A 27203-nucleotide genomic window follows, 5' to 3' on the forward strand; every position below is an offset into this window, starting at 1 on the left:
TTAAAAAATCTAACTAATTTCTGAAGAATTTTAATTATTATAATTTTTTCAAAAATCTAAATTCTTTAAAATTTCTAATTAAATTCATTAAAAATTCAAATTTTTAAAAATTTTATATTAGAATTTGTGGTAATTTTCTAGTTTATAAGGCAAACAAAAAAGTCACAAAAATTAAAAATTTTCTAAATGAATTCTAAAAATTAGTTAGATTTCAAGTATAAACACAATAACTTTAGAAAACAACAATTGTGTCAAGCTCCGAAGAAAAGTACCTAAGAAGCAAAAAATCTGTGGTTATGTTTTCAATTTTTTCGAGTAAAAATACAGGAAGAGAATCAATTATTAATTAAAAATTATTGATCTTCTTAAATGACTTGAGGCTTTGCCAACTGTCAGAACAACAAACCTATAATTCGTTTGCTTCTTAGGTACCTTTCTTAGGAGCGCGTCACAATTATCCAGAATTCCGATGAAAATTCCGACTTTTCTAGGATTTATCAAGATTTCTAAAATTCCCTGATATTTCCAGGATATTCTGGTTACCACCTGACATTCCTGATGGTAACCAGGAAAACCTGTAAATGTCCGGAAATTTGCGTGGCAACCCTGAATTTTTATAGATCTCAGTATCTTTCGCTCTACGTTAAACGTAGCTTTCATCGTCATTTACCGATCTGCTGTAACCAAGATTTCTGATTGTCACTGTAGCTCGTGGTTGAGGTGGTGGCCGATAAGGCGGTGGTGGCGGAGGTAATGATCTTGACCTGCCCGCAATTTTATGCCTGTCCTCGAAACTCATGTGAACAGGCGGCAAATGCTTGAGCCTCGGTGGTAACGGTGGCGGCGTATCAGACCAAATGCTCTTCGAGTCATCATTCTCCATGCTGTAATTCACCGCATCACTTTGCTTAAAGGTGTAAATTTCCTTTCGCTCCCTTGCATTGTAAGTGTCACTTAAATTCTCCCGATTACCGTAAATACTATCAGACTTGTCGCAATCATATCGATTAGTTAATGCTTCCTTCTTGACACTTATAAAGTCCCTGTCCTTTCTAAACTCATAGATATCACTGTTTGAATGAAGACTGCTGTTTTGTGAAATTGGTGATTCGCGATTCGGGTAGATTTCGCTTTTCACTTTCTTGTAATCGCTGAAGTCGTAGCGATTCGCAAGCAATGTATCATTCTCGGCGTTGAGAACGAGAACTCTGTCTGTACAGCCGTCGAGCTGTAAATTCCGTTCGTAATCCATCCGAAGGTCTTGGGAGAGATTAACCTGGGAGGATTGATAAAGTTCCTTACGGATATCGATATTGTCCTTCATGTCTTGATACTCTTGAGAGTAAATATCCTTCTCGTCGAAACGTTCCTTGCGCGGATCGTTCTCCTCTAGTTTAGTTCGAGGCGTTCTTTTCAGCTGCGCTCGGAGCCAGTCTTGCCTCTGAAAATTCGGATTCGGATAGCAGGAAACTCCCGTATCAATCGAATTCTGTAAACTAATTCTCTCGTCCCAACCACCGTAAACCCGGATATAACTCTTATTCACAGACTTCTCGTCCTTTAGTGTCTTATCGAAATTCGTTGAACTTGCATTAACGGCAGAATCTTCGGAACCCACTGGCGATTCGGGGATAAATAGTTGGCAATCAGAGAGTGTGAGACCGGAGTCTCGGGACAGAGACATGTGGTCCTTACGTGGGGGTTCGGTGAGATCCAAACTGTCCAAAGATAGTCCACCTGCTGCAACGGCACGAATAAATGTTTCTATCGATCGTTTATAAAGATCAGCATCGCTGAGATTCTTTTTCACAAGAAATATTGGAATCGCATAGAAAGACTTGGCAAACTCACAATGCAAACTGTCGGTGCTTTCTTCGGCCCCACTGTCGTTGCGCTCCTCGCCGAGGAGTTGCGTGACTCCTTCTCCAAAAAGCACCTCGCAATGGCGGATTAGCATCTCGGTGAGTGTTGGTATTGTGCGACTGTGTTTCACTGAGGGATTTACCGACCACAATAAACTCGGACCACAACAAACGCCAAGATTGCTTGCGCACATTAGATTGTGCTTTGACCGACTGGCAATGTGATGCAACACGCAGATTAGGTGTGAGAGCAAATTGTAATTTGGCTTTGGGAGGCGATCCAGTATGCTGAAAGGAAACGGAATTTTATTAGAATATTCAAACTTTTTTCTTTACTTTCTCAATAGTCCGAATCAAAATTCAAGTAAAGACTAATTTTATTTTCTAAAATACAAGTATCTAAAGGTCTTTACTTTAAAATTGTTACAATGTCTTTAAAATAATATTCTTTTTGTAATTTATAATCTACTTGTGATGAATAAGTGAATTTACCTTTTTATCGTTTGTACCGGTTTATTTGATTCGAGACTTTCCATCCATTGCGGAAAGAGATGCGAAGTGAGTATAGGATCTGGCAGTGACCTCAAGAAGTCTTTCAGTAAAGCTGCAATGGCTATAATTGGTGCATTTTCTATGCAACGAGAATCTCCTGTGGACTCAATTTGATCTCTAAGTTCTCTGACAATTCTAATGTTTGCAGATTTTCTAAAAATACCTTGCGTAAATGGCCCCTTTGCAAAGATTTGCTGCAACATAACTAACACTGGCTTGGGCAATCCGTTGTCATCCAATCTCGAGAGACTAACTCCAAATACATTTGAATTAAGAGGTAGTGATCGCCTCAGTAGACCAGTGATTTTTGATTTTTGTTTCTTTATTGGCGACTTCAAGATTGGCTTGAGAATGAAGTGACAAGTGTCGTTGCCGCTTTTATTGCAATGCTCCAAATCAAAACCCTCTTCAGTGGATAGTGTGTGGCGTAAATTAGATAGTTTTATGGCAAAAGGTCTCTCGTGACCTATCAATGGATACGGCGCATCATCTGATGATGTTCTTGCCCACAATTGAAAGTAGCCCTGAAGATCAAGAAGACGTGTAGCCAAATTCACGCATGTTGTTGCTGTCATCTCAGAACTCACCATAATTGTTTTGCTCTGCAATAAGTAAATTACAAGTTATTTAATCATTTTTTTAACAAATCAGACGAAATCTTCAATCGTAATTAAAAATTCTCAATCAGCGAAAAATTCTAACATTAAATCACTAAGTGTTTAAAATTGATTATACATTAGGGTGACGCAAAAAACTTATTGCTACTATAATTGTTAAAATTTAAAACATAAACCCGTATTGACGGTTAATTTGACATCAAATCCATATTTTTTAATTCCCTCACTTTTTCCTAATTTTTTGCAAAAAATATTTATTTCTTTCTTATCATGCTAAAAAATGTTTTTCTTATCCACATAAATTAAATACCTGCAACGAATTTTATTATTCACGAAAGAATTTAAATATTTATAAAAATAATTTAATTCTTGCGAAGAAATTTATGAAAAGTTTTAAATAATTCATTTTTTTCGACTAATTTTATGCAAATTCTAATTTAAATAATTGAATTCCTAACAAATTTTTATTAGGTATTCATGAAAAGAATTAAATTCTTACGAAGATTTTTACAACAAATCGTTAAATAATAAAATTCTGTTTGGAAATTTTATGAAAAAAGTAAATATTGAAAATCATTGAATTGTGAAAAGTTTTTTAAAACAATTAAATTTTACAAAGAATTCTATTAAACTTTTGAAGAATAATTAAATGTCTGAGTGACATTTTATTAAATTCTTTTAAAAATAATTGAATTTCCAAGAAGAAATTTATTACTTTTAAAAATAATTGAATTCTTGTGAAGAATATTGTTATTTATGAAAATAATTAAATTTTACAAAGAATTTTATTAAAATTTCTTAAAAATAATTGAATTTTCGGGAATAATTTTGATATTTATTAAGACATAATTGAATTCTTTCCAAGAATTATTTATTTATGTAAATAATTGAATTCTTAGGAAAAATTTTATTAAGATCTAAAAGAATAATTGTATTATTTCAAAAAAATTTACTTTAAATTGTATTTAAAATAATTGATTTCCTTCGAACAATTTTATTAAAATATTTGAAAATAATTGGATTCCTGTGAAAAAATCTAATATTTTTGGAAATAATTAAATTTTTCCAAAAAATTTTTAAAAAATCTTTTTTTAAATAATTTCTTTCGAGGAATTGAAATTCAATTTTTAAGAATAATTACATTTTTTGAGCAATTTCTGCAAAATTGTTTTAAAAATAATTGAAATCTTGCGATGAATTTTATTATTTAAGAAAATAATTGAATAGTTGCTAAGAATTTCATTATTTCTGAAAATATTTGAATTATTGCGAAAAATTTTAATAAAATGTTTAAAGAGAATTGATTTTTTGTGGAAAATTTTGTTATTTTTGAAAATAATTGAAATCTTTATTAGAATTTTATAAACATTGTTTTAAATAATTAATTTTTTCGAAATATAATAAATATTATGAAACTCTTATTTAAAATAATTGAATTCTTGTGGAAAACTTTATTTGTGAATTATTGAATTTTTGATTAATTAATTAAAAATAATTAAAATTCGTCGATGAGTTTTATTATTTATAAAATTAAAAATAATTGAATTTTTGCTCAGAATTCTATAAAAAAATTTAAATAATTGATTTCTTTCGAATAATTTTGTGCAAATTTTAATTTAAATAATTAAAGTTCTGAGAAATTTTTATTATTCATGAAAAGAATTGAATTCTTAGGAATATTTTTACAAACAATATTCGAATAATTGAATTCATTTTAGAAATTTTATGAAAATAGTAGATATTGAAAATCATTGAACTGCGAAAAGTTTTTAAAAATAATTAAATTTTACAAAGTAATTAATAAAATTTTTTACAATAATTGAATTCTTGCGAACGATTTTATTACAATTCTTTAAAATAATTGAATATCCAAGAAGAAAATTATTACTTTTTAAAATAATTGAATTCTTGTGATGAATATTGTTATTTATGAAAATAATTGAATTTTACAAAGAATTTATCATAAAAATGCCTCAAAATAATTGGATTTTTGGGAATAATTTTGCTATTTATCGACATAATTGAATTTGTTCCAAGAATTGTTTATGTAAATATTTTAATTCTTGTGAAGAATTTTATTAAAATCTAAAATAATAATTGAATTATATTATTTAAAAAAAATTTAATTAAAATTGTATTTAAAATAATATTGATTTCTTTCGAACAATTTTATTAAAATACTTGAATTCCTGTGAAAAATTTTAATATTTTTGTAAATAACTGAATTTTTCCAAAGAATTAAAAAAAAATTTTTTTTTAAATAATTGGATTTCCTCGTAGGGGAATAATATTTTGTTTCCGTTATAAACTCAAAATAATTGAAAATATCAAGTTTTTAGGGGGTTTTGATTCAACAAGTTTCGTGTCCACTGGAAGGGAACGAGGGGCAGTTATACAACTATTTAGATAATAATCTTCCATGTAAACACTTACATATTCTATATTGGCTTCATTTTCGTGATAAAGAATTTGAATATTCGTATCAGGTGGTTCCTTCCCGCTCTCTTCTCTTACTAACTCCGTGAGACGACTCCACCATAAATCTCGGGCTGCACTAGTCCTAAAGTACAAAAAATAAAATAGATCGAGGTGAATATTTAAATATTACATTGAAAATGTATTTAAAAAAATTAACTACCGTTTGTTAGTAATAATTATACCAGTATCTTACTGTAAGTTTACCTCAAGTACGAAGGAGATAGTGAAGTTCGTTTGTAAACTCAATGTAAGTTTATACTAATATAATGTGCTTTTTGTCGTAATCTTTGGAAATAAAAAAATTTATTAAGGAGTTATAACTAAACTTATAAATTTAAGCAGTAAATAATTAAAAGAAATTAAAAAATTTTATTCATTAAAAAACCTCGCGTGCACAAAATAGCCCGGTTGACGGTAATATTGTTCAGAAATATTATGCATACAACCTTTGAATGTTGTACAATTAATTTTAATAACAGATATAAAAAAACTACAAAAACGTGGCAACGCTGTATTTTCTAGTTTTTATTTAAAAAAAAGGTGACAAAATTGGAAAAAAGGGAACTATTTGTGATGCCTGAAAAAAGTAAAAAAAGCAAAATAATTTATTGATGAAAATGAAAGAGTTAAAAAAATTAAAAGAGAAATTAATGAAGTTAAGTTAAAAATATTTAATGAAAAGCAAAATTTACTGAATTCTGTTTAACTTATCAGATGATTTAAATTCTTTTTAGAGATAAAATATTTATTTTTGCAAATTTTGGTAAATAGCTTTACTTATAACTCAAAAATAGTTAATAGAATCGAATTCAGTAGCTCAATTTGATGTCCTAAAAGCTTAAGAATTATTCTCACAACGCATATACAAAACTTACATAATAAGTGAAGAATATTAATTAAAAATTGCGATATTTACATGAATGTAGCGACAACATTTGTGGTTGGCCAGCCAAGTACGAAACTTGTTTCCTGAGATTTATTTGTTTCGGCGACGTCATCTATATAGCCTGTTGTCAACCAGAGCTCGCTCATTTTAACAGATTGCTTTAACTTAAAGTTACCTCCACTACGTGCTTTGGCTATGAGTAGAACATCCGAGAAGAGAAAGAGATGTCTTTCTTGGGACTGCATTCCCTGTAATAAGATGCAAGTTATCAACAATTCTCGTAATTGTAGAAAAATAAAAGATTCAATAAATCTCTAATTCCTTCGTCATTGAAAACCTAGTTTCCGTAATTCATTAAAATCCCTCCTATTTTCAATACTTATTCATAAATCCTTTTCGCCTAGCTGCAGGTTACTTTCCAATCTTATTCATAACCGTTCCAACTTCCTCTCTTATTATCTCAATCTGTTCAACTATTCATTCAAATGCGAGTAGGGGAGAGTGACCGTCATGAAACCGGGTATTTTTTAAGGCTCTGGTATATTAATTAAATTTTATCTATTTTGATCACTTTCACGCATCAATATAAAACGTAGCAGAAGTGACAATTAAGGTTTACCGCTTTTTTATAATTTTCACACATCGCACCTACACAGTAAAAAGAAAATCTTATTTTAAGGCACGAAAGCTGCCTTAAATTAAGATGCAACATTTTTAAGACAGTCAATGTTGAATTTACGCACGATTTTCGTATCCTTTAACATTATAGCAGACAGTGTTGAATTTAAGGCAGCTCTTAAATTAAGATTTACTTTTTACTGTGTACTATTTCTGTTTTTTGAGAATTTCCACTACTTTAAATTAGCTAATACTAGAAATCGAAAAACTATTCTCAAAAATTATAATCAAATTCTTTAAAACGATTCAATTATTTTCAAAAAATATTCGAAATTCAATTATTTTCAATATTTAATATTTTCATATAAGATTTCGCAAAAAAATTCAATTATTTAAAAAACAATTGATAAAACTCATACAAAATTCAATTACACATTTTCATAAATAATAAAATTTCCACAGGAATTCAATTAATTTAGAATAGCATTTTCAAAAAAATTTCGAAAAAATCAATTCATTAACGAAATTTTTATACAATTCTTCACAATAATTCAAATTCTTTTACTAATAATAACATTTTGAATGGAAATTCAATTTAAAAAAAAAAATTTTTGATAAAATTCTAAGCAAGAATTCAATTATTTTCATAAGTAATAAAATTCATCGAAAAATTTCAATTATTTTTAATACTATTTTAAATTAATTAATCGAAAAATTCAATTATTTTCACAAATAAAGTTTTCCACAAGAATTCAATTATTTAAAATCACATTTTTATAATATTTATTATATTTCGCAAAAATTAATGATTTACAACAACATTTATAAAATTCTTATGAAAAAATTAATTATTTTCAAAAATAACCAAATTTTCCAGAGAAATTCAATTCTTTTTAAACATTTTAATCAAATTTTTCGCAATAATTCAATTATTTTCATCATGAATAATAAAATTCTTCTCAGGAATTCAATTATTTTTGAAAATTTTAATAAAATTCATCGCAGGATTTCAATTTTTTTTTAATACCTATAATTTTACAGGAATTGATCAAAAAATGTAATTATTCTTAAAAATTTAATTTCAATTCCTTGAAAAAATCAATTATTTAAAAAACTTTTTTTTTTAATTCTTTGAAAGAATTCAATTATTTACAAAAAATTAGAATTTTTCACAGTAATTCAATTATTTTCAAATATTTTAATTAAATTGTTCGAAATTCAATTATTCGTTTAGATTTTAATAAAATTCTTCTCAAGAATTCAATTATTATTTCTAAGTAAGAATTCAATTACTTTCATAAATATTATAAAACTCATCGGAGAAATTCAATTATTTTTAATTCAATTCTAAATTGATTAATCGAAAAATTCAATTATTTTCACAAATAAAGTTTTCCACAAGAATGTTATAAAGAATTCAATTATTTTCAAAAATAACAAAATTTTCCACAGAAATTCAATTCTTTTTAAACATTTTAATAAAATTTTCCTCAATAATTCAATTATTTTCATGAATAACAAAATTTTCCTCAGGAATTTAATTATTTTTAAAAATTATAATAAAATTCTTAGCAAATTCAATTATTTTCATAAATAATAAAATTCATCGTAGGATTTCTATTATTTTTACTACAATTTTAAGAAATTGATCAAAGAAATATAATTATTTTTAAAAATTTAATTTCAATTTCTTGAAAAAACAATTATTTAAAAAAATGTTTTTTTTAAATTCTTTGGCAGATTTCAATTATTTACAAAAATATTAGAATTTTTCACAGGAATTCAATTATTTTCAAATATTTTTATAAGATTGTTCTAAAGAAATCAATTATTTTAAATACAATTTTAATTAAATTTTTTGGAACTAATTCAATTATTCTTTTCGATTTTAATCAAATTTTTTTGAACTAATTCAATTATTCTTTTAGATTTTAATAAAATTCTTCCCAAGAATTCAATTATTTACATAAATAATTCTTCGAAAGAATTCAATTATATCGATAAATAACAAAATTATTCCCGAAAATTCAATTATTTTGAGGCATTTTAATAAAATTCTTTGTGAAATTCATTTATTTTCATAAATAACAATATTTAGCAAAAGAATTCAATAATTTTCAAAAATAACAAAATTTTACACAGAAATTGAATTCTTTTAAAACATTATAATAAAATTTTAAGCAAAAATTCAATTACTTTCATAAATAGTAAAACTCATCAAAGAATTTCAATTGCTTTTAATACTATTTTAAATTAATTAGTCGAAAAATTCAATTATTTTCACAACTAAAGTTTTCCACAAGAATTCAATTATTTTCAAAAATAACAAAATTTTTCACAGAAATTCAATTCTTTTTAAACATTTTAATCAAATTTTCGCAATAATTCCATTATTTTTATTAATAATAAAATTCTTCTCAGGAATTCAATTATTTTCAAATATAAAATATAAAATTGTTCAAAAGAAATCATTTATTCTAAATACGATTTTAATTACACTTTTTTAAAAAAAACTTCAATTATTCCTTTGATTTTAATAAAATTCTTCCCAAGAATTCAATTATTTACATAATGAATTCTTTGAAAGAATTCAATTATTAAAGATAAATAACAAAATTATTCCCGAAAATTCAATTATTTTTAAGAAATTTTATTAAAATTCTTTGTAAAATTCAATTATTGTCATAAATTTTAATTGAATTCTTTGTAAAATTAAATTATTTTTAAAAACTTTTCCTAATTCAATGATTCTCAATATCTACTATTTTCATAAAATTTCCAAACAAAATTGAATTATATAAAAATGTTTGAAAAAAACTTTGTAAAAATTCAATTCTTTTCATGAATAATAAAAATTTCTTAGGAATTCAATTATTTAAATTAGAATTTGCATAAAATTAGGCAAAAGAAATGAATTATTTAAACATTTTCATAAAATTCTTCACAAGAATTAAATTATTTTTATAAATATTTAAATTCTTTCATGAATAATAAAATTCGTCGCAAGAATTCAATTTATTAGCAGCATAAGAAAGAAGTAAATATTTTTGATGAAAATTAGGAAAAAGTCTGGAAAATAAAAAATGGAATTTTTTCTCGTCTAAAACGAGTTTTTTTGGTCGTCAAGTTTAATTTTTCGATAGTTACTTTTTTACCACTGTTCTTTAGATTGAAAGTTACTCTTTGCTACTTTTTTAAAATGAATCATCGAATGCGAAGTCTGAATTTGCCTTAATATAATTCTACAATGACTTAAAAAGGACTATCAAGTCTAAGTGCAAGTCCAATATCCCATTCACTAATGTGTCAACTTGGACTTGAACTATTCTTTTTGGCCTCATTGTAGAACCGGCTCTATTGGTCTCTAGAGCAGACAACTTTTGAGCCAGGCCTACCACTCTTATTATTGAAAGTACGTTTCACTCATTATTAAAACACACTTTTTTTTTTATTTTTTCAGTTGTTCTAGTGAGATTTTTTCATGTTTTTATTTTTTCAAAAATCTCAAAGTTTCATCTATAAATATTTTTTTACACTTCAAAAAAATTGAATTTAAAAAAATTCTTTTTTCTTTTTTCAGAGTGTACTGTCCCCTTAATAAATATTACGTTTAATTGAATTTAATATTAAGATTAAAATGAGTTGAAGAACGTTAGAAAATATTAATTAGCTTCGGGGAAATTGAAAAATTAAGAAAAACTTGCCAAATCAGTAAATATATTTTTAAAAAAAACTTGTCTTAATCTCTTTTATCAAGTTTCATTTTTTCTTAATCCTATGCCAAATGCAGTAAAAGAAAGACGACTCTGTATTTCATTTTTTCTCTGAATTCTCTGAAAAGCCCAAAATAATCTCTAGAAAATCTAATCTTTCTTTTGATACTGTTTGTGTTATACTTTTAAACTTCTGCAACTTCTGTTTATCTAAATAATATTTGAACGTATAATTCACTAAAGAATATATGGTAACTTACTGTGGTAAATTGTACTGGAGTTTCCAATAAAAACGTTCTGGTAGATCCAATATTTATTAAAGAATTATTGCTGTTGTTGAGTGATTTTTGTGAAAGTGCTCTTGTTAGTCTTCCAGTTTTTACGCCATTTCTCTTGCGAAGAATGCTCTTCATCTTCTAAAAGTACAAAGTCAATTATTGTATCATGCGTTTCCGTTTTGAAGACTATATCTAAAAGTAGAAACTAGAATCTAAAATTATATGTACAATTTTGAAAATTCTTATTGCATTTCAATAAATATTACCGTTGTTAAAACATCTCGTTCATGAAGTCGCAGATTATCTCCAGGAAACAATTCTTGAATGCGATGGAGGTCTCCTTCCAGTTGATTTCGTTGAAGGATGATTCCACTTTCAATTTGATTTTCGTCTTCTGTGAGATTTCTCGCCTCCTGCCTTAAATACCTTTCGTACTCTGCAAGTCTCTGGACCTTTAAAAAATTAAAAAGTTTTATAAATAATAGCATCAAAAAAATAGAAAAATATAGATAAAACAACTGAAATGAAACGTAAAAAAGATGAATATCTACTCATACGATTTGAAACATTTTATTAGGGCCCCAAGGTGGCCACGCGTTATTTCAACGATTGTAAATCCTAAACCGTATTATGTAATGTGATAATTAATATACGCCCTGAAATTTTATATCATTAGCTAACTTTGTAGCTACGAGATTTTTTTTTTACTCAGAAAAAAAAATTTAGGCCTTAGGGCTAGAACGACATTTTGTAAAAGTTGTCAAAAAATTTTGTAACACACATTATTATTATTTTATGAAAATAATTGAATTATTGCGAAGAAATTTATAAAAAGTTTGTAAATAAGAGAATTCCTGTAAAACTTTTATTAATTGTGAAAATAATTGAAATCTTGACAAGAATTTTATTTAAATCTTTGAAAATAATTGAATGTGGGAAAATAAATTTATTATTTATAAAAATAATTAAATTTTTGACAAGAATTTTTTTTTAAATTTTAAACATAATTGAATTTTTATGAAGAATTTTATTATTTCTGAAAATAATTGAATTTCTGCTATCATTTTCAACTTTCCGAAAAAAATCAATTATTTTAGTGTCTTTAACTAAAATTCACATTTACCTCAATTTCTATTAGAAAATTTTACGAGAATTCAATTATTTAAATAAAGGAATAAATAATTTATTAAATTCAATTAAAATTTATTGTATTAAAAATAATTGAAATTTTACGTTTAAGTTGTATTTATGAAAATAATTGAATTCCTAAAAAGAATTTTATTATTTATGAAAATAATTGAATTATTGCGATGAAATTTATAAAGAGAATTGATTTTCTAAAAAGAATTTTATTATTATTTTTAATAATTTGAATTTAATTTAAATATTTCTAATTAAATTCATTCATTTTACTCAATCTGCCAGGGAAGTCAACGACAGCTCTTATTTTGATAAAATGTTATCATATTAAAAATTAATTTAAAGTCAGATTCTGAAAACTTAAAATGGCGGATCCAATATGGCAGCCAAAAAAAAAAAAATTTATCGGATTTGCTTGAAACTTTTTAATAAAAAAAAATATCTATGTTTAAATTTAATTTTAGTTACTGTGATTTTTTTACAAAATCTAAAAATGAAAAATATTGTTTTGAAATAGAATAATATTAACTATTTATATTAAAATCTCTCGTCGTCAGTAGGTATGGAAAATTCCTCATGATAGCGGACGCACCTTTACTATAGAGAAAAAATCTTTACAGAGAAAGTAAGACGTTGGCCAACGAGTGAGCTCAGAAAGAGGTGTAACTGGAGGTAAATGGAGTGACAGAGATAGAAAAGAAAAAGCGAGACAAGGAAAGCCAGACAATCTGCACTCAAGGTCACCGACCGTCAGTAGCAGTAGCAGTAACAGTAGCAGAGTAGCAGTAACGCAAGCAACCACACCGACAACGAGCAGATTTTATTTTATTTTATTTTATATTCTTCTCTTCACCCTCTCTTTGTCACGTCGATCAGTCTTCTATTATTGACGTCACCTTTAATACACTAATAACTGAAACAATCAAACGCAACTGCCGGCTAATCCACTCTATAATTTCTTTTTACCTCAAGTTAAACTTTAGACCGCTACCAAGTCGAACCCTAAACCGTTCAAACTAAAAATTAATTCTACATAATATGCCAAAAATGTGCAAAAAAGTGATATTTTCGGATTGTATGTTTTTCGGATAGAAAGCGATTCTGTAGTGCAAAATTAAAAGTCGTTCATATAACACGTGGACAGTTTGGGGGGAGGGGGCATCAAAGCAAATGTCCACGTGGACCCAGTAAAAAATTCCATACAGGCTTCGCACTCATCTACTAAAACCTACTATTTACTACTTCTTTAACGTTATCCCACTATTTGAGTACTTTTTTTTAGATTTCAGCAACTAAAAGCTACTATTTATTTTTTTTTTTTTTAAGAATTTCCACTACTTTAAATTCGCTAATAATAGAAATCAAAAAACTATTCTCAAAAATTATAATTAAATTTTTTAAAATGCTTCAATTATTTTCAAAAAATATTCGAAATTTAATTATTTTCAATATCTAGTATTTTCATAAGATTTCGCAAAAGAATTCAATTATTTCAAAAAAATTAATAAAACTCATCCAAAATTCAATTATTTTCATAAATAGTAAAATTTCCACAAAAATCAATTAATTTAGAATAGCATTTTCAAAAAAATTTTCGAAAAAACCAATTATTTAACAAAATTTTTATATAATTCTTCATAATAATTCAAATAGGTACTTTCATTAATAATAACATTTTTTATGAAAATTCAATTTAAATAAAAAATTTTTGATAAAATTTTAAGCAAGGATTCAATTACTTTCATAAATAATATAAAACTCATCGAAGAATTTCAATTATTTTTTAATACTATTTTAAATTTATTAATCGAAAAATTCAATTATTTTCCCAAATAATGAAATTCTTCGCTGAAATTAAATTATTTTCAATATCTACTATTCTAATCAAATTTCACAAAAGAATTCCATTAAAAAGAATTAAATTTCTGTGAAAAATTTTCTTATTTTTGAAAATAATTAAATTCTTCATAAGAATTTTATAAACATTGTTTTAAATATGTAATTAATTTTTAAAATATAATAAATATTACCTATGAAAATTGTATTTTAAATAATTGAAATCTTGTGGAAAACTTTATTTGTGAAAATAATTGAATTTTTCGATTAATTAATTAAAAATAGAATTCAAAATAATTGGATTTCTTCGATCAGTTTTATTATTTATAAAAATAATTATTTTATTAAAATTTTATCAAAATTTTTTTTTTAAAAATTGAATTTTCATGAAAAATGTTATTATTAGTGAAGGTATTTGAATTATTGTAAAGAATTGTAAAAATTTGAATTAAAATTTTTCAAAAAAATTTATTTTCTTTTATATTTTTTAATTTTTCAAAAATTCAATCATTTCTAAAAGATTTTACAAAATTTTAATTATTTCAAAAATTTTTAATTGTTTAAAATTGAATCGTGAATTTTGAAAAGAGCTCAACTCTATAAACGATAGGTAAGTGTCATTTTTACATAACCATGACAGCGAGAATGACTCTTACGATTTTTAGAGTTGAGCCCCTTTCGAAATTCACGACTCAATTGAAAAACAATTATCTTTCAAAAATTATATAAAATTTTTTTTAAAAAATTAATTTTAAGAATTTCTTTATTATAATGTTTTGAAAATATTATAACTTACTAATAACTTTAAAAAAAGGACACTTGCAGTTGCAATTAGTATTATAAAAAATTGAATTTTTGTATTTGAATAATTGAATTTTCGAAGAACTTTCGGAAAATTAAAAAAAAAATAAATTTAAAGATTAATTAAAAATTAATTAAGGTAATTAAAAATTGTAGAAAATAATTGAATTTTGGAAGTGTTATATTATTGTTAAAAACTATTAAACTTTTCAAAAGGTTTAAAACTGAAATTCTTTTAATGGAAAAACAAATAAGAATATTATTTAAATATATTATTTAACAAAATTATTCAAGTTCCAAATAATTAAATTAAGAAATCAGTGAAAGGTCGGGGAAATAAAAAATAAAATTTTTGTAACAACACTGAATTAAATAAACGACATTTTCGACTCTTTTATTTTTAATGCACTATAAAGATACTTTTTTTGTGCCTTAAAGTCTATTACGAGGCCTGTATTATAAAACTAAAATGTTTTGAAATATCGTATAAATATATTTTTTATTGAATATCAATTTATTTACCATCATAAAATAAAAAACCTTCTTTATAGTTCTAAGTTCATATTCTACCAAAAATATTAATTTCTCACAGAAAAATATTTAACCATAATAATGTCCATTTCATCGAAAAGACTTTAATATTCATTTGATACAATTGCCAAAAGTTTCAATTTTTATTATTCGTCAAACCTCGAAATCCCAGAATTCTCAAAACATAAAAGTTTTTAATGGAGGGGTAAAAATTCATGAAATTTCCACGAAAAGTAAAAAGTATTCTTTTTTAATCGAAATGTTGAAAAAAACATTTTAATTTGGCCTTAGGAATGTGTCTACCAAACCAAAAAAAAAATGTGCGCAAAGCGAATTTCAATTTTTAACTAAAGAAATTCGTATTAATATACAATCTTTCAAGGTTTGGGAAATTTACTTAATTTTTCATTTGTGAGAAAATTAATTTCATATTATTTCATAATTTTAATATTTTCGGTTCACTTGGAGTTGTGTATTTGTTTTAATTAGTATTAGTTCTATTCTTTTGTTTACTTCGTATAAAAGAAGTACGGGGTCTGCATATGAAATGTCAAGTCAGTTTGTTAGGATTTGTTAAAAGAGTCGATCGTTGCAGAATGTTTGAAATAAAAAGTAATAAAGTCACGTAAAAACGTCCGTTGCTTGTGACGAATGTTTTTCGAGTTGTAGCACGTGATTTTAAATATTTATTAAAACTAAATTTGATCTCATTATGAACAGTGAAAATTTAACATAAAAGATCTATGTGTTTGTTTGTTTTAATTTAATAATAATCAGTATTTCTAGAATTTATAATGTTCGTAACACATTATATAAAATATTTTTATATTTATTTAAATTTTAAAATATTTTTTTTCACAATATTTTTGGAAGCCATAAAATTGTATAAATAAAAGATGTTTTGATTCTTCTGTTTGGCCTAATGGCTGTTAGGTCATTAGGCCACACAGAAGAATCAAAACATCTTTTATTTATTTTATATTAATGTTTTACTTTGAATTATTAAAAATTTGTATAACATAAGTAAAAAATGTTAAATTAATTATTATCATTAAAAATTAAGACAAAGACAGTTTTTTTTTAATTTTTACAAACTTTTAAAAAGACCATGACCATCTTCTTCGGACTTACAGCCTATTTTTGAGCTTTCCTGTGTAAAATATTTTGACAAACATTTTAAACACATCTAATGAATATAAAAGTGAATGTTTGCACAGTAAGAGAAAACTGTACTTGACACGTGTGTGTTACTTATGTTTTTAATTTGTCCTGCTTTTGAGAATACTATTGCTTTTTGTCTTTTGTAATAGTCATCGTAGAGAGGTGAAAAACTTAAGCACATTTTCTAATATCATTTACCTTTATCGTATTTTCTCCTACACTTGTAAATTTTTTTTTGAAATTCGTGCAAACCAATTGTTTTAAAACTGTTCAAATGTCCTTAATTGAATCTAATAAATTTTTTTTTCCATTGCAGTGGTTTTTTTCGAATTTCTTCTTTTGTTTTTCCTAAATGATTTTTCGCATTTTTTCTATTTTACATTGATAACTTGTAAGAAAATTAACTGTGAAAAGGTTTAAATCGAAGGACATTTTGAATTCTAAAAATCTGACGTCATATTCGTAATCAGAGACCCCGAAAACCTCCAAGTAACAAATTCTAAGTGGATCCAATAATTTTTTAAAATAGTTGGATCTGCGGACAGTCGATTTATTCAGTAGAAATTTTTAAAAACTGATAAAAACGTGAAAACTGCCGGATATGACTTCTCGATCTCAGACAATGGAAATTTTAATTCTTTTGCAGGCTTGTGTTATCATTGATAATTTTCAGATAACTGCCCGAATAAAACGGCGCTATTTGGGTTAACTCCATTATTGACAAACTTATTCACATTGTAAATATAGCCTAATTTTTTCTGACTAATGGCCATTTTCATTTTAAGTGAGAATGCTTGTTATTATAACTAATTGCCTCTATCAAGTTTATGTACGCCAGTAGAGTAAAGTTTGCACCTATTGCTATAGCTCAACAAAAAATCATTGTCATTTCAACAAAATCAGCTTTAACTACATAGCCACCTAGTTGTTTCTTTCTGGATAGAAATTTTGTTCAGTGCACTTATGTCAAATAGAAACTGATCGAAAAATTGAGACCAACGCCATATTTGACGATGTAGAGACGTGAAATTTGAAAGTTGAGTTCGGAATAATGCCTGCATTATTGATTCTACTAGAGACTACAATATTATTTTTAATGTTTCATCCTTTCCTAAGAAAACACTTTACAACCTCTTTTTTTAATAATAATATTTAACAAATTTTTAGAAAATATATTTGCCTAAAGAATCTTAGAGACTCTTTAGGCAAATATCTATTTTATCTAAAATCGTTGCCCAAATTCTAAAGTATTTTCAAAAAAAAGGAAAAACTTTTATTAAACTTTATAAATTTTAATAAAATTTTTATAAAATTCTATTTTTGTCAAAAAAAAACTAATTGATTTTTTTTATTTTTTAATAAAAATTCTGTAACATTTTTTTGTAAATTAAAGAAAAATTATTTCTTTAAATAACTGTTTTTGTCAAAAAAAAAGAAGAAACTTTGATTGAATTTAAAATAAAAACAAGAAAAAAACAACGATGTTAAATCTTTTATATTGAAATAATATTAAATAAGTCAATTTAAAAAAAAAAATTTCACTTTAAATTTTTCGTGAATGGCGCGAATGGTAATTAAATAAATGATTAAAAAATCACTGTTACATTATAATAATTGTTAATAAAGAATTATATTAATTTAAAAATATTTGGGGACATTATGAAAATTAAATTTTTCGGTTACTTAATTTAAAATAGTATTAAAATAATTGAATTCTGTTTGGAAATTTTATGAGAAAATAGTAAATATTAAAGATCATTGAATTGGGAAATTTTTTGAAAATAATTAAATTTTACAAAGAATTCAATTAAAATTTTTGACAATAATTGAATTGTTGAGAACGATTTTATTAAATTCTTTTTAAAATAATTGAATTTTCAAGAAGAAATTTATTACTTTTAAAAATAATTGAATTCATATGATGAATATTGTTATTTATGAAAATAATTGAATTTTACAAAGAATTTTATTAAAATGTCTTAAAAATAATTGAATTTTCGGGAATAATTTTGTTACTTATTTAACTTTAATAATTGAATTCTTTCAAAGAATTATTTATTTATGTAAATAATTGAATTCTTGGGAAAAATTTTAATAAAATCTAAAAGCATAATTGAATGATTTCAAAGAACTTTAATTAAAATTGTATTTAAATAATTGATTTATTTGGAAAAATTTTATTAAAATATTTGAAAATAATTGAATTCCTGTGAAAAATTCTAATATTTTTGTAAATAATTGAAATCTTCAAAGAATTTAAAAAAAATTTTTAAATAATAATTGATTTTTTCGAGGAATTGAAATTAAATTTTTTTGAATAATTTCATTTCTCGATCAATTCCTGTAAAATTGTATTAAATATAATTGAATTCCTAAGAAAAATGTTATTATTTATGAAAATAATTGAATAGTTGCTAAGAATTTTATTTTAATTTTTAAAAATAATTGAATTCCTGAGAAGAATTTTATAATTCATGAAAATAATTGAATTGTTGCAGAAAATGTTATTCAAAATGTTTAAGAAGAATTGAATTTCTGTAAAAATTTTTGTTATATTTTTGAAAATAATTGAATTCTTCATAAGAATTTTATAAACATTGTTTTAAATAATTAATTTTTTCGAAATATAATAAATATTATGAAAATTTTACTTTAGATAATTGAGCTCCCGCGGGCAATAACTCGATCTGCGCTTGAACTGAAAAATCCAAGCCAGTCAAGCCGTCAAAAAATGAAAAAAAATAAAAGTCGGAATTTTTAATTTTAAAACATACTACCGTATAGAGCATAAAAATGCGCAACTTTTTTGTCTTTGAAATTTTTTTGTAGGACTTTTATTTTTAATAATAATGGAAAAAACTGAATTTTTTTTATTCTTCAATTTCAATGAATTTCAAAACATAAATCGACTTTTCTCAAACAAATCTGCATAAAATTAATTAAAAATTGATATACTTACGTATCAGGGTCTACTGAAGACGATAAAATGATTAAAACATTTTAAAAAATTAATTGTAAAATTATTTGTTAATGTAAATAAAGACCTGTCGGTAAATACGTTTTCTCAACTTTGAAGAGAAAAAGTATGCGGTGAACTTTCGAGTTGACAAAACTTCCAGTGAGACATTTGTTTATTAACATGTCAAGAAGTTTTTTGGAAATTTTTATTTAAATCGAATGAAAAATAAACAAGATACTTAATGTTTAAAAAAATATGCGTCGCGCGGCGTTTTGACATTTTGACGCGAAAGCTTTACGATAGGAGGAAATTATTGGTAACTATTGCTATTTTCTGTTGATTTATTTAAAAAATAATTTTATTATTAATATATCTGACTTTTTAAAATATATACATAACTTAAATTCTTTTGTTCTTAAAAATTTGTTAATACTGTTTGGTTTTTCAAACCAGATTAAAACATTAAATAATAAATAAAAGTGTTACACAGAGAAAACATACTCGATTCAAGTAAAAAAATAATTTTAATTGATTTTGTTTAATTTAAATTAGTTTGTAAGCTTAATCCTAATATATAGAAAATATCTACTACTTTGATTCAAAAATAATATTTGTTTGAATAATTATGTTTAATTCAAATATATTTTTTGTTTTGGTTTAAACAAAAAATACCTACGTTTAAAAATTTTATGTTTAATTTAAACTTAAAAGTTGATTATAAATAATTTAAAATCAACCATAAATTAAATATATTATTTTTATAAATGAACCAAAAAATATGTTTGAATTAAACTTACATTTATTTGACTGTAAAGCAAAAATATTTTAAGTTTGATTTAAAAGAAATTTGATTCAATTAAATAAATTGTTTTCTCAGTGTATTCTTAATCTGATTGTTTTACTTCTTTGGTCGTTTTCTTGAAGCACCTTGCACACACTCTACTTCTGACATTATTTAAATTTTTTTATTAATTTACAATTAATTTTCAATTTTAAAACACATGGATTATTAAAAAAACTTAACGACAGGAATAAAGTAAACTGTATTTTCTTCAAAAAAATACAAGGACCTGCTATGTTTAAATTAATGCACAGTATATAGTGCATCAAAACAATCTTAACCTTGGATTGAGTTAAAAGTTGGAAATAAGATTCAAAAAACGTAAAAAGCTGCCTATCATATATAAATGTACAGAATTGGTTTTATTTTAAATACAATACATGCATAAAATTATTTTTTAAATAAATCAACAGAAAATAGCAATAGTTACCAATAATTTCCTCCTATCGTAAAGCTTTCGCGTCAAAATGTCAAAACGCCGCGCGACGCATATTTTTTTAAACATTATGTATCTTGTTTATTATTCATTCGATTTAAATAAAAATTTCCAAAAAACTTCTTGACATGTTAATAAACAAATGTCTCACTGGAAGTTTTGTCAACTCGAAAGTTCACCGCATACTTTTTCTCTTCAAAGTTGAGAAAACGTATTTACCGACAGGTCTTTATTTACATTAACAAATAATTTTACAATTAATTTTTTAAAATGTTTTAATCATTTTATCGTCTTCAGTAGACCCTGATACGTAAGTATATCAATTTTTAATTAATTTTATGCAGATTTGTTTGAGAAAAGTCGATTTATGTTTTGAAATTCATTGAAATTGAAGAATAAAAAAAATTCAGTTTTTTCCATTATTATTAAAAATAAAAGTCCTACAAAAAAATTTCAAAGACAAAAAAGTTGCGCATTTTTATGCTCTATACGGTAGTATGTTTTAAAATTAAAAATTCCGACTTTTATTTTTTTTCATTTTTTGACGGCTTGACTGGCTTGGATTTTTCAGTTCAAGCGCAGATCGAGTTATTGCCCGCGGGAGCTCAATTGAATTCTTGTGGAAAAGTTTATTTTTGAAAATAATTGAATTTTTCGATTAATCAATTTAAAATTGAATTTAAAATAATTGAATTCCTTCGATGAGTTTTAGTATTTATGAAAGTATAATTGAATTCTTGCTTTGAATTTTACCAAAAAATTTTTTTAAAAATTGAATTTTCATGTGAAAAATGTTATTATTAGTGAAAGTATTTCGAATATTTTTTGAAAATAATTGAATCGTTTTAAATAATTTGATTATAATTTTTGAGAATAGTTTTTTGATTTCTAGTATTAGCGAATCTAAAGTAGTAGAAATTGTAAACTTTTTTATTGTTTATAAAACTGTGAAAGTATTTATTTTTTAAAATAAATCTTTTTTCATTTATTTATTATTATCTAAAAATTTTAGTACCGATAAACATCCACCGTTGATAAAGAAGAACTTTTCTTCACATTTCTTTCACTGTTACTCATTGGCGTGAAACTATAGAATTTGTACAGTGCAGCACATTCAACATTTTCATAAGAATTTTACTAAAAAAAAAAACTATAATACAAATAAAATCAACTCTTTTAATAAAAAATATTACTCCAAAATTTAATTTAAATACATGTTCACTCTTCCAGAAAATTTACCATCAAATATAATTAATATCAAGCTTAATTCAGAAGTATTTTGGGGGTCTCTGATGATTAACATTTTGAAGGCAGAAGAATGCAATTCTGAATTGTATATTCGAAATTTTTATATTTAAATATCTGGGGGTGAAAAAATCTCGAAAATACTTAGGTATTGAAAAAAATTTTTCGTTGATTAACATTGTGGATTTCAATGGAGAACTTTATGGGCTGGGCCTCATTTAATTATTATATATTTAATGTATTTAATTGTCATAAGTTATATTTTATAAATGTCTCGCTTCAGGTACTTTTTTGCGTGATTATGACAAGCCCAAACAATGTATGAGATTTATAGCAAGTGAAATTTATGTCAAGTGGAATTTGGGGATTATTCATTCTCCTCGCATATCACTACATGCTTACGTCGTGAGTCAGAAGGAGAGTCGAATCAAAATATTCAAATTTTCGAATAGAAAAGAAATTTACAATTAAAATACATTTCAGTGAAAATTTCATCCACAAAGGAACACGCCTAAAAATATTTAAGACTTTAGTTTCAGTTTATTATAAAAATAAATGTGGAATTTCATACTTAAATCAGAATTACCACGACTCAGGGAAATCAAGGAAAACTCAGGTAAGTGTGACGGAATTTTATCAAAACAACCTTAGAAATATCACATTTTTAGAATTTCTACCAAATTTCTGTCTTTTGGTATCCTAAAATATTTTTAAAAAACTCGAAGTCAAAGAATTCTTCTTGAATTTTTTCGACATAAAAACTTTTAAACCACAATGGATTGTAACACGATACACTTTTGCGTATCGTGTTATTTTATTTTAAGCAATTGCATTCTAGAATTAACTTTCATAAAGTTATAATTTTTAATTAACTTCAAAAAGATTTTAGTTAAAAACAGTTGCAATTTTTTCAGAAAAAAATTGAATTTAAAAAAATTTTAAACGAAAATTTAAATTAAATAATAAAGATAATAGGCCAAATTTACCAGTTTGTCAATTTTTTTAAATAAATAACGTTGTTTTGGTAGCTGCCGCCGCACCCTTATCAAGTTTACATTCAATTATTGCAAATTTTAATTGCCGTGAAAAATTAATAACAATTAAGTATTCATTTAAAAAAAGATTTAATTTCCAAATAATTGTATTTAAAATTTTAAAATTAAGGTTTGCTTTAAAATGCTCCTTAGTATCTTATGTCCCAAAACATTTATGAAAACAAATATGCAAAAGAAAAAAGTTATAGCAATTTTTATGATCGTTTCTTAACTGACTATAATCCATTACGAAAACTTTAAACGCGTTTTTCTCAAAAACACTTTTTTGAAAACGGAAAGACCTCAAAATCTACTGAACTAATTTTAAAAAACAAAAACCATTCAATTCTGTATCTCAGGCTTCGCACTCACCTACTAAAACATACTATTTACTACTTTTTTTTACAATTTGCTACTATTTGGGTATTTTTAGATTTCAGCCACTAAAAGCTACTATTTGTTTTTTTTTAGAATTTCCACTACTTTAGATTCGCTAATACTAGAAATCAATAAAATATTCTCAAAAATTATGATCAAATTCTTTAAAACGATTCAATTATTTTCAAAAAAGATTCGAAATTCAATTATTTTCAATATATATAGTATTTTCATAAAATTTCGCAAAAGAATTCAATTATTTAAAAAAAAATTACTAAAATTTATCCAAAATTCAATAATTATTTTTATTAAGAATTAAATTTCCACAAGAATTTAATTAATTTAGTATAGAATTTTCAAAAAAAAAAGAAAAAAGAAATTATTTAACAAAATTTTTATACAATTCTTCACAATAATTCACTTATTTTCATAAATAATAAAACTCATCGAAGAATTTTAATTAATTTTAATACCTACTATTTTAAATTAATGGAAGAATTTAATTATTTTCATAAATAATAAAATTCTTCCCAGGAATTCAATTATTTATGAAAATTTTAATAAAATCCTTTGCAACTATTCAATTACTTTCATAATTATATTTAATACAATTTTTCAGGAATTGGAAAAAATGTAATTATTCTTAAAAATTTAATTTAATTTCCTCGAAAGATTTTAATTTATTGTTTTTGAAATATTTCAATTATTCTTTTATAGAATTGAATAAAATTCTTCACAAGAATTCAATTATTCACATAAATAATTCTTCGAATGAATTCAATTATATCGATAGATAACAAAATTATTATTACCGAAAATTCAATTATTTTGAGGCATTTTAATAAAATTCTTTGTAAAATTGATTTATTTAAAAAATTCTAATAAAAATTATTCGCGAGAATTCAATTATTGTCAAAATTTTTAATTGAATTCTTTGTAAAATTTAATTATTTTTAAAAAGTTTTCGAATTTCCAAACGCAATTTAATTTTTTTAAAATTATTTCTAAAAATCTTCGTAAGAATTCAATTTTTTTCATGAATAGGTAATACAAATTTCTTAGGAATTCAATTATTTAAATTAGAATTTGCATAAAGTGAGTCGAAACAAATCAATTCTTTCATGAATAATAAAATTCGTTGTAGGAATTCAATTTATTTGCAGAATAAGAAAGAAGTAAATAGTTGCTAAGAATTTTACTAAAATTTTCAAAAATAATTAAATTCTTGAGATGAATTTTATTATTTATGAAAATAATTGAATTATTGCGAAAAATTTTATTAAAATGTTTTTAAAAAGAATTGAATTTCTCTGAAAAATTTTGTTATTTTTGAAAATAATTGAATTCTTCATAAGAATTTTATAAACATTCTTTTAAATAATAATTAATTATTTCTAAATATAATAAATATGAAGATTTTATTTTAAATAATTGAATTCTTCTGTAGAAAATTTTATTTGTGAAAATAATTGAATTCTAGCTTAGAATTTTATCAAATTCTTTTTTAAATTTGAATTTTTATGAAAACTGTTATTATTAGTGAATGTTATTGAATTATTGTGAAGAATTGTTTAAAAATGTTGTTAAATAATTGATTTTTTCGAAATTTTTTTGAAAATGCTATATGTTAAATTAATTGAATTTCTGTAGATGAAAATAATCGAATTTAAGATGAGCTTTATCAATTTTTTAAAAATAATTGAATTCTTTTGCGAAATTGGATGAAAATACTCTAGACATTGAAAATAGAATTTTGAATATATTTTGAAAATAATTGAATCGTTTTAAAGAATTTGATTATAATTTTGGGAATAGTTTTTTGATGTCTAGTATTAGTGAATCTAAAGTAGTGGAAATTCTAAAGATAAACAAATAGTAGCTTTTAGTGGCTGAAATCTAAAAATACCTAAATGGTCCATAACTATTTTAATTATTAATTATTTTCCATACTATAGAAATCGAAATAAGTACTAAAAATGTAGTATTTTGTTGGAAGAAAAGTCGTAATTTCTGAAAATAAGTCGAAAAAGTGTTAATATCCGAGGCCTGTAAGAATGGGAGAGAAATTAAGTACAATTGAAAACTATAATACTTAATTTGTTTATAAAGAGATTTACAACCGCAACTGTTTACTGAAAAAATAATATTGTATAGGAAGTTGTTTAGCGAACTTTATCCAATTGTTAGATAAAAATGACGATGAATTAGCGGTTGAGGAGGAAGAATATTTGAAGTAAGAGCATACATACCTCTTTAGTACCATCGAGTCTACCGAGACTCTTAGTTCCACGTAAAGGCGGAAAAGCTATATCCTGCCATGTAGAGCCATCCTCACAAGGTTGTGGTTCACTAACATTAAGACAACGTGCACGGCTTTTACTTCTCCGTTTATCTAAAATATGTTTTGCACGCGATTTTCTCACCGGCACAATGGAGTCGTCCTCTGGATCGCTTTGAATTTCCCATCTTGATGGGGATTTAAAGCGACGACGAGCACTTGTCGGTGAGGTCACAGGTGATGTTAGCCTCTGGACAATAGTGCCAAACATGGTCATCATCAACAAGTCCACCCCGCATAAATGAGCAATAATCCGATAGTCTCTATATGCGAGAGTAGGTGAGGTGACAACTTTAATCACTATCTAACAGCACACTCGATTCTTTTGTCTTCTTTCACAATCTCACACTAATTGCACTAAATCGAGAGAGGACTTTGCTGAATCGCTTATATTTTCCTTTTTTGATGTGAGAACAACTTTGTGAATGCCTTGAGTTGTGAGAGTGACATACCCATGGGAGGCTAATCTACTACGGATGCAGGACTCGAGGCTGCATTCCTTTCTCCCGTCGTCATAGTCCCGTGATCGAAAACGCGTGCGCTCGATCAGATCACGGAGAGAAAACCAACAAACTGGATCGATATGTTTAACTTGACTTTAGTTTCAAAATAAAATGCAACTTCCTTGTGGTGAAGAAATGAAATCCGAATCAACTTCAGAGCTGGCTGGACTCAATTCGAACTTTTGTCTTAACTCCTCTGTTGTATTTCTGTACGCACGACGAAGACGACATGGTGAAAGTCGCAAAATAATACTATACACGTTCAACAGCTGCAGGCAAGCAGAATTAAACTGGTTATACATAGAATTAGGCAGGCGGTTGGAAACTGCCTGAGTGTCGACTAGTTGGCCTCGCATGCCCGAAGAATTCCGAGTTGGCTCGACAAATTCCGAGTTGTTCCGAGTGCCTCCGACTCGAGGCGAACTTGTCCGAAGGGTCGCAAGGTTGTGCAGTGACTGGGTCTTAAGGCCACACTGATCATCCTGGTCACGGTACTAATTTCACAGTTCTAACTCAGTTTGAATAATGTTTAATCTCAGAAAGATCATAGGAGTCATATGTGTGAATCTATAATCATAAATATCACGGCATTCAACAGTGGATATATTGCAAAGAGTTATAGAATTATAGAGGATGAAGGGGAGAACGAATTTGTCAATTTCTATGTCAAGTACAATACATTCAGTAGATTTATTCTTTTTAAGAGAATACCTCATTTCTTTTAGACCAATCGTCCTATAAAAGTAGTGGACATTTTCTACCAAAAAATTCGAACCTGACTAAGATTGTTACGGTTTCAAGATTACAATAAATTCCATGACCAAATGTAAAATTGTTACAATACATTTTTATTATATTACAGACATCATAGTTGGTCCCATTTCCCCCCTTTTTTAATTTTGTCACCTTTTTCACCTTTTTTGATAATTTGGCACCTTCTTCACCTTTTTTGATGATTTGTCGCCTTTTTTTATCTTTTTCTAATCAAAAATAAAG

The 27203-nt window shown here is 25.2% G+C and overlaps 1 protein-coding gene across 2 annotated transcripts; it reads right to left on the minus strand.

Moving 5' to 3' along the window:
* Positions 1–132: 132 nt before the first annotated feature.
* Positions 133–27065, minus strand: LOC122499850 (rho GTPase-activating protein 20-like). Of its 2 annotated transcripts, XM_043608381.1 has the most exons (8): positions 25616–27065; positions 11271–11456; positions 10987–11142; positions 6426–6643; positions 5465–5591; positions 2355–3016; positions 1852–2150; positions 133–1740 (listed from the first exon to the last, which is right to left on the minus strand). In XM_043608381.1, exons 1-8 carry the CDS (start codon positions 25922–25924, stop codon positions 644–646), a joined length of 3054 nt encoding a protein of 1017 aa, XP_043464316.1. In that variant the 5' UTR covers positions 25925–27065; the 3' UTR covers positions 133–643. The 2 variants fall into 2 exon arrangements, with proteins under 2 accessions (XP_043464316.1, XP_043464315.1); XM_043608380.1 differs by having other exon boundaries at positions 133–2150.
* Between the last annotated feature and the right edge of the window lie 138 nt (positions 27066–27203).

Source organism: Leptopilina heterotoma, unplaced genomic scaffold (genome assembly GCF_015476425.1).
Source record: "Leptopilina heterotoma isolate Lh14 unplaced genomic scaffold, ASM1547642v1 Lhet_177, whole genome shotgun sequence".
Taxonomy (NCBI): domain Eukaryota; kingdom Metazoa; phylum Arthropoda; class Insecta; order Hymenoptera; family Figitidae; genus Leptopilina; species Leptopilina heterotoma.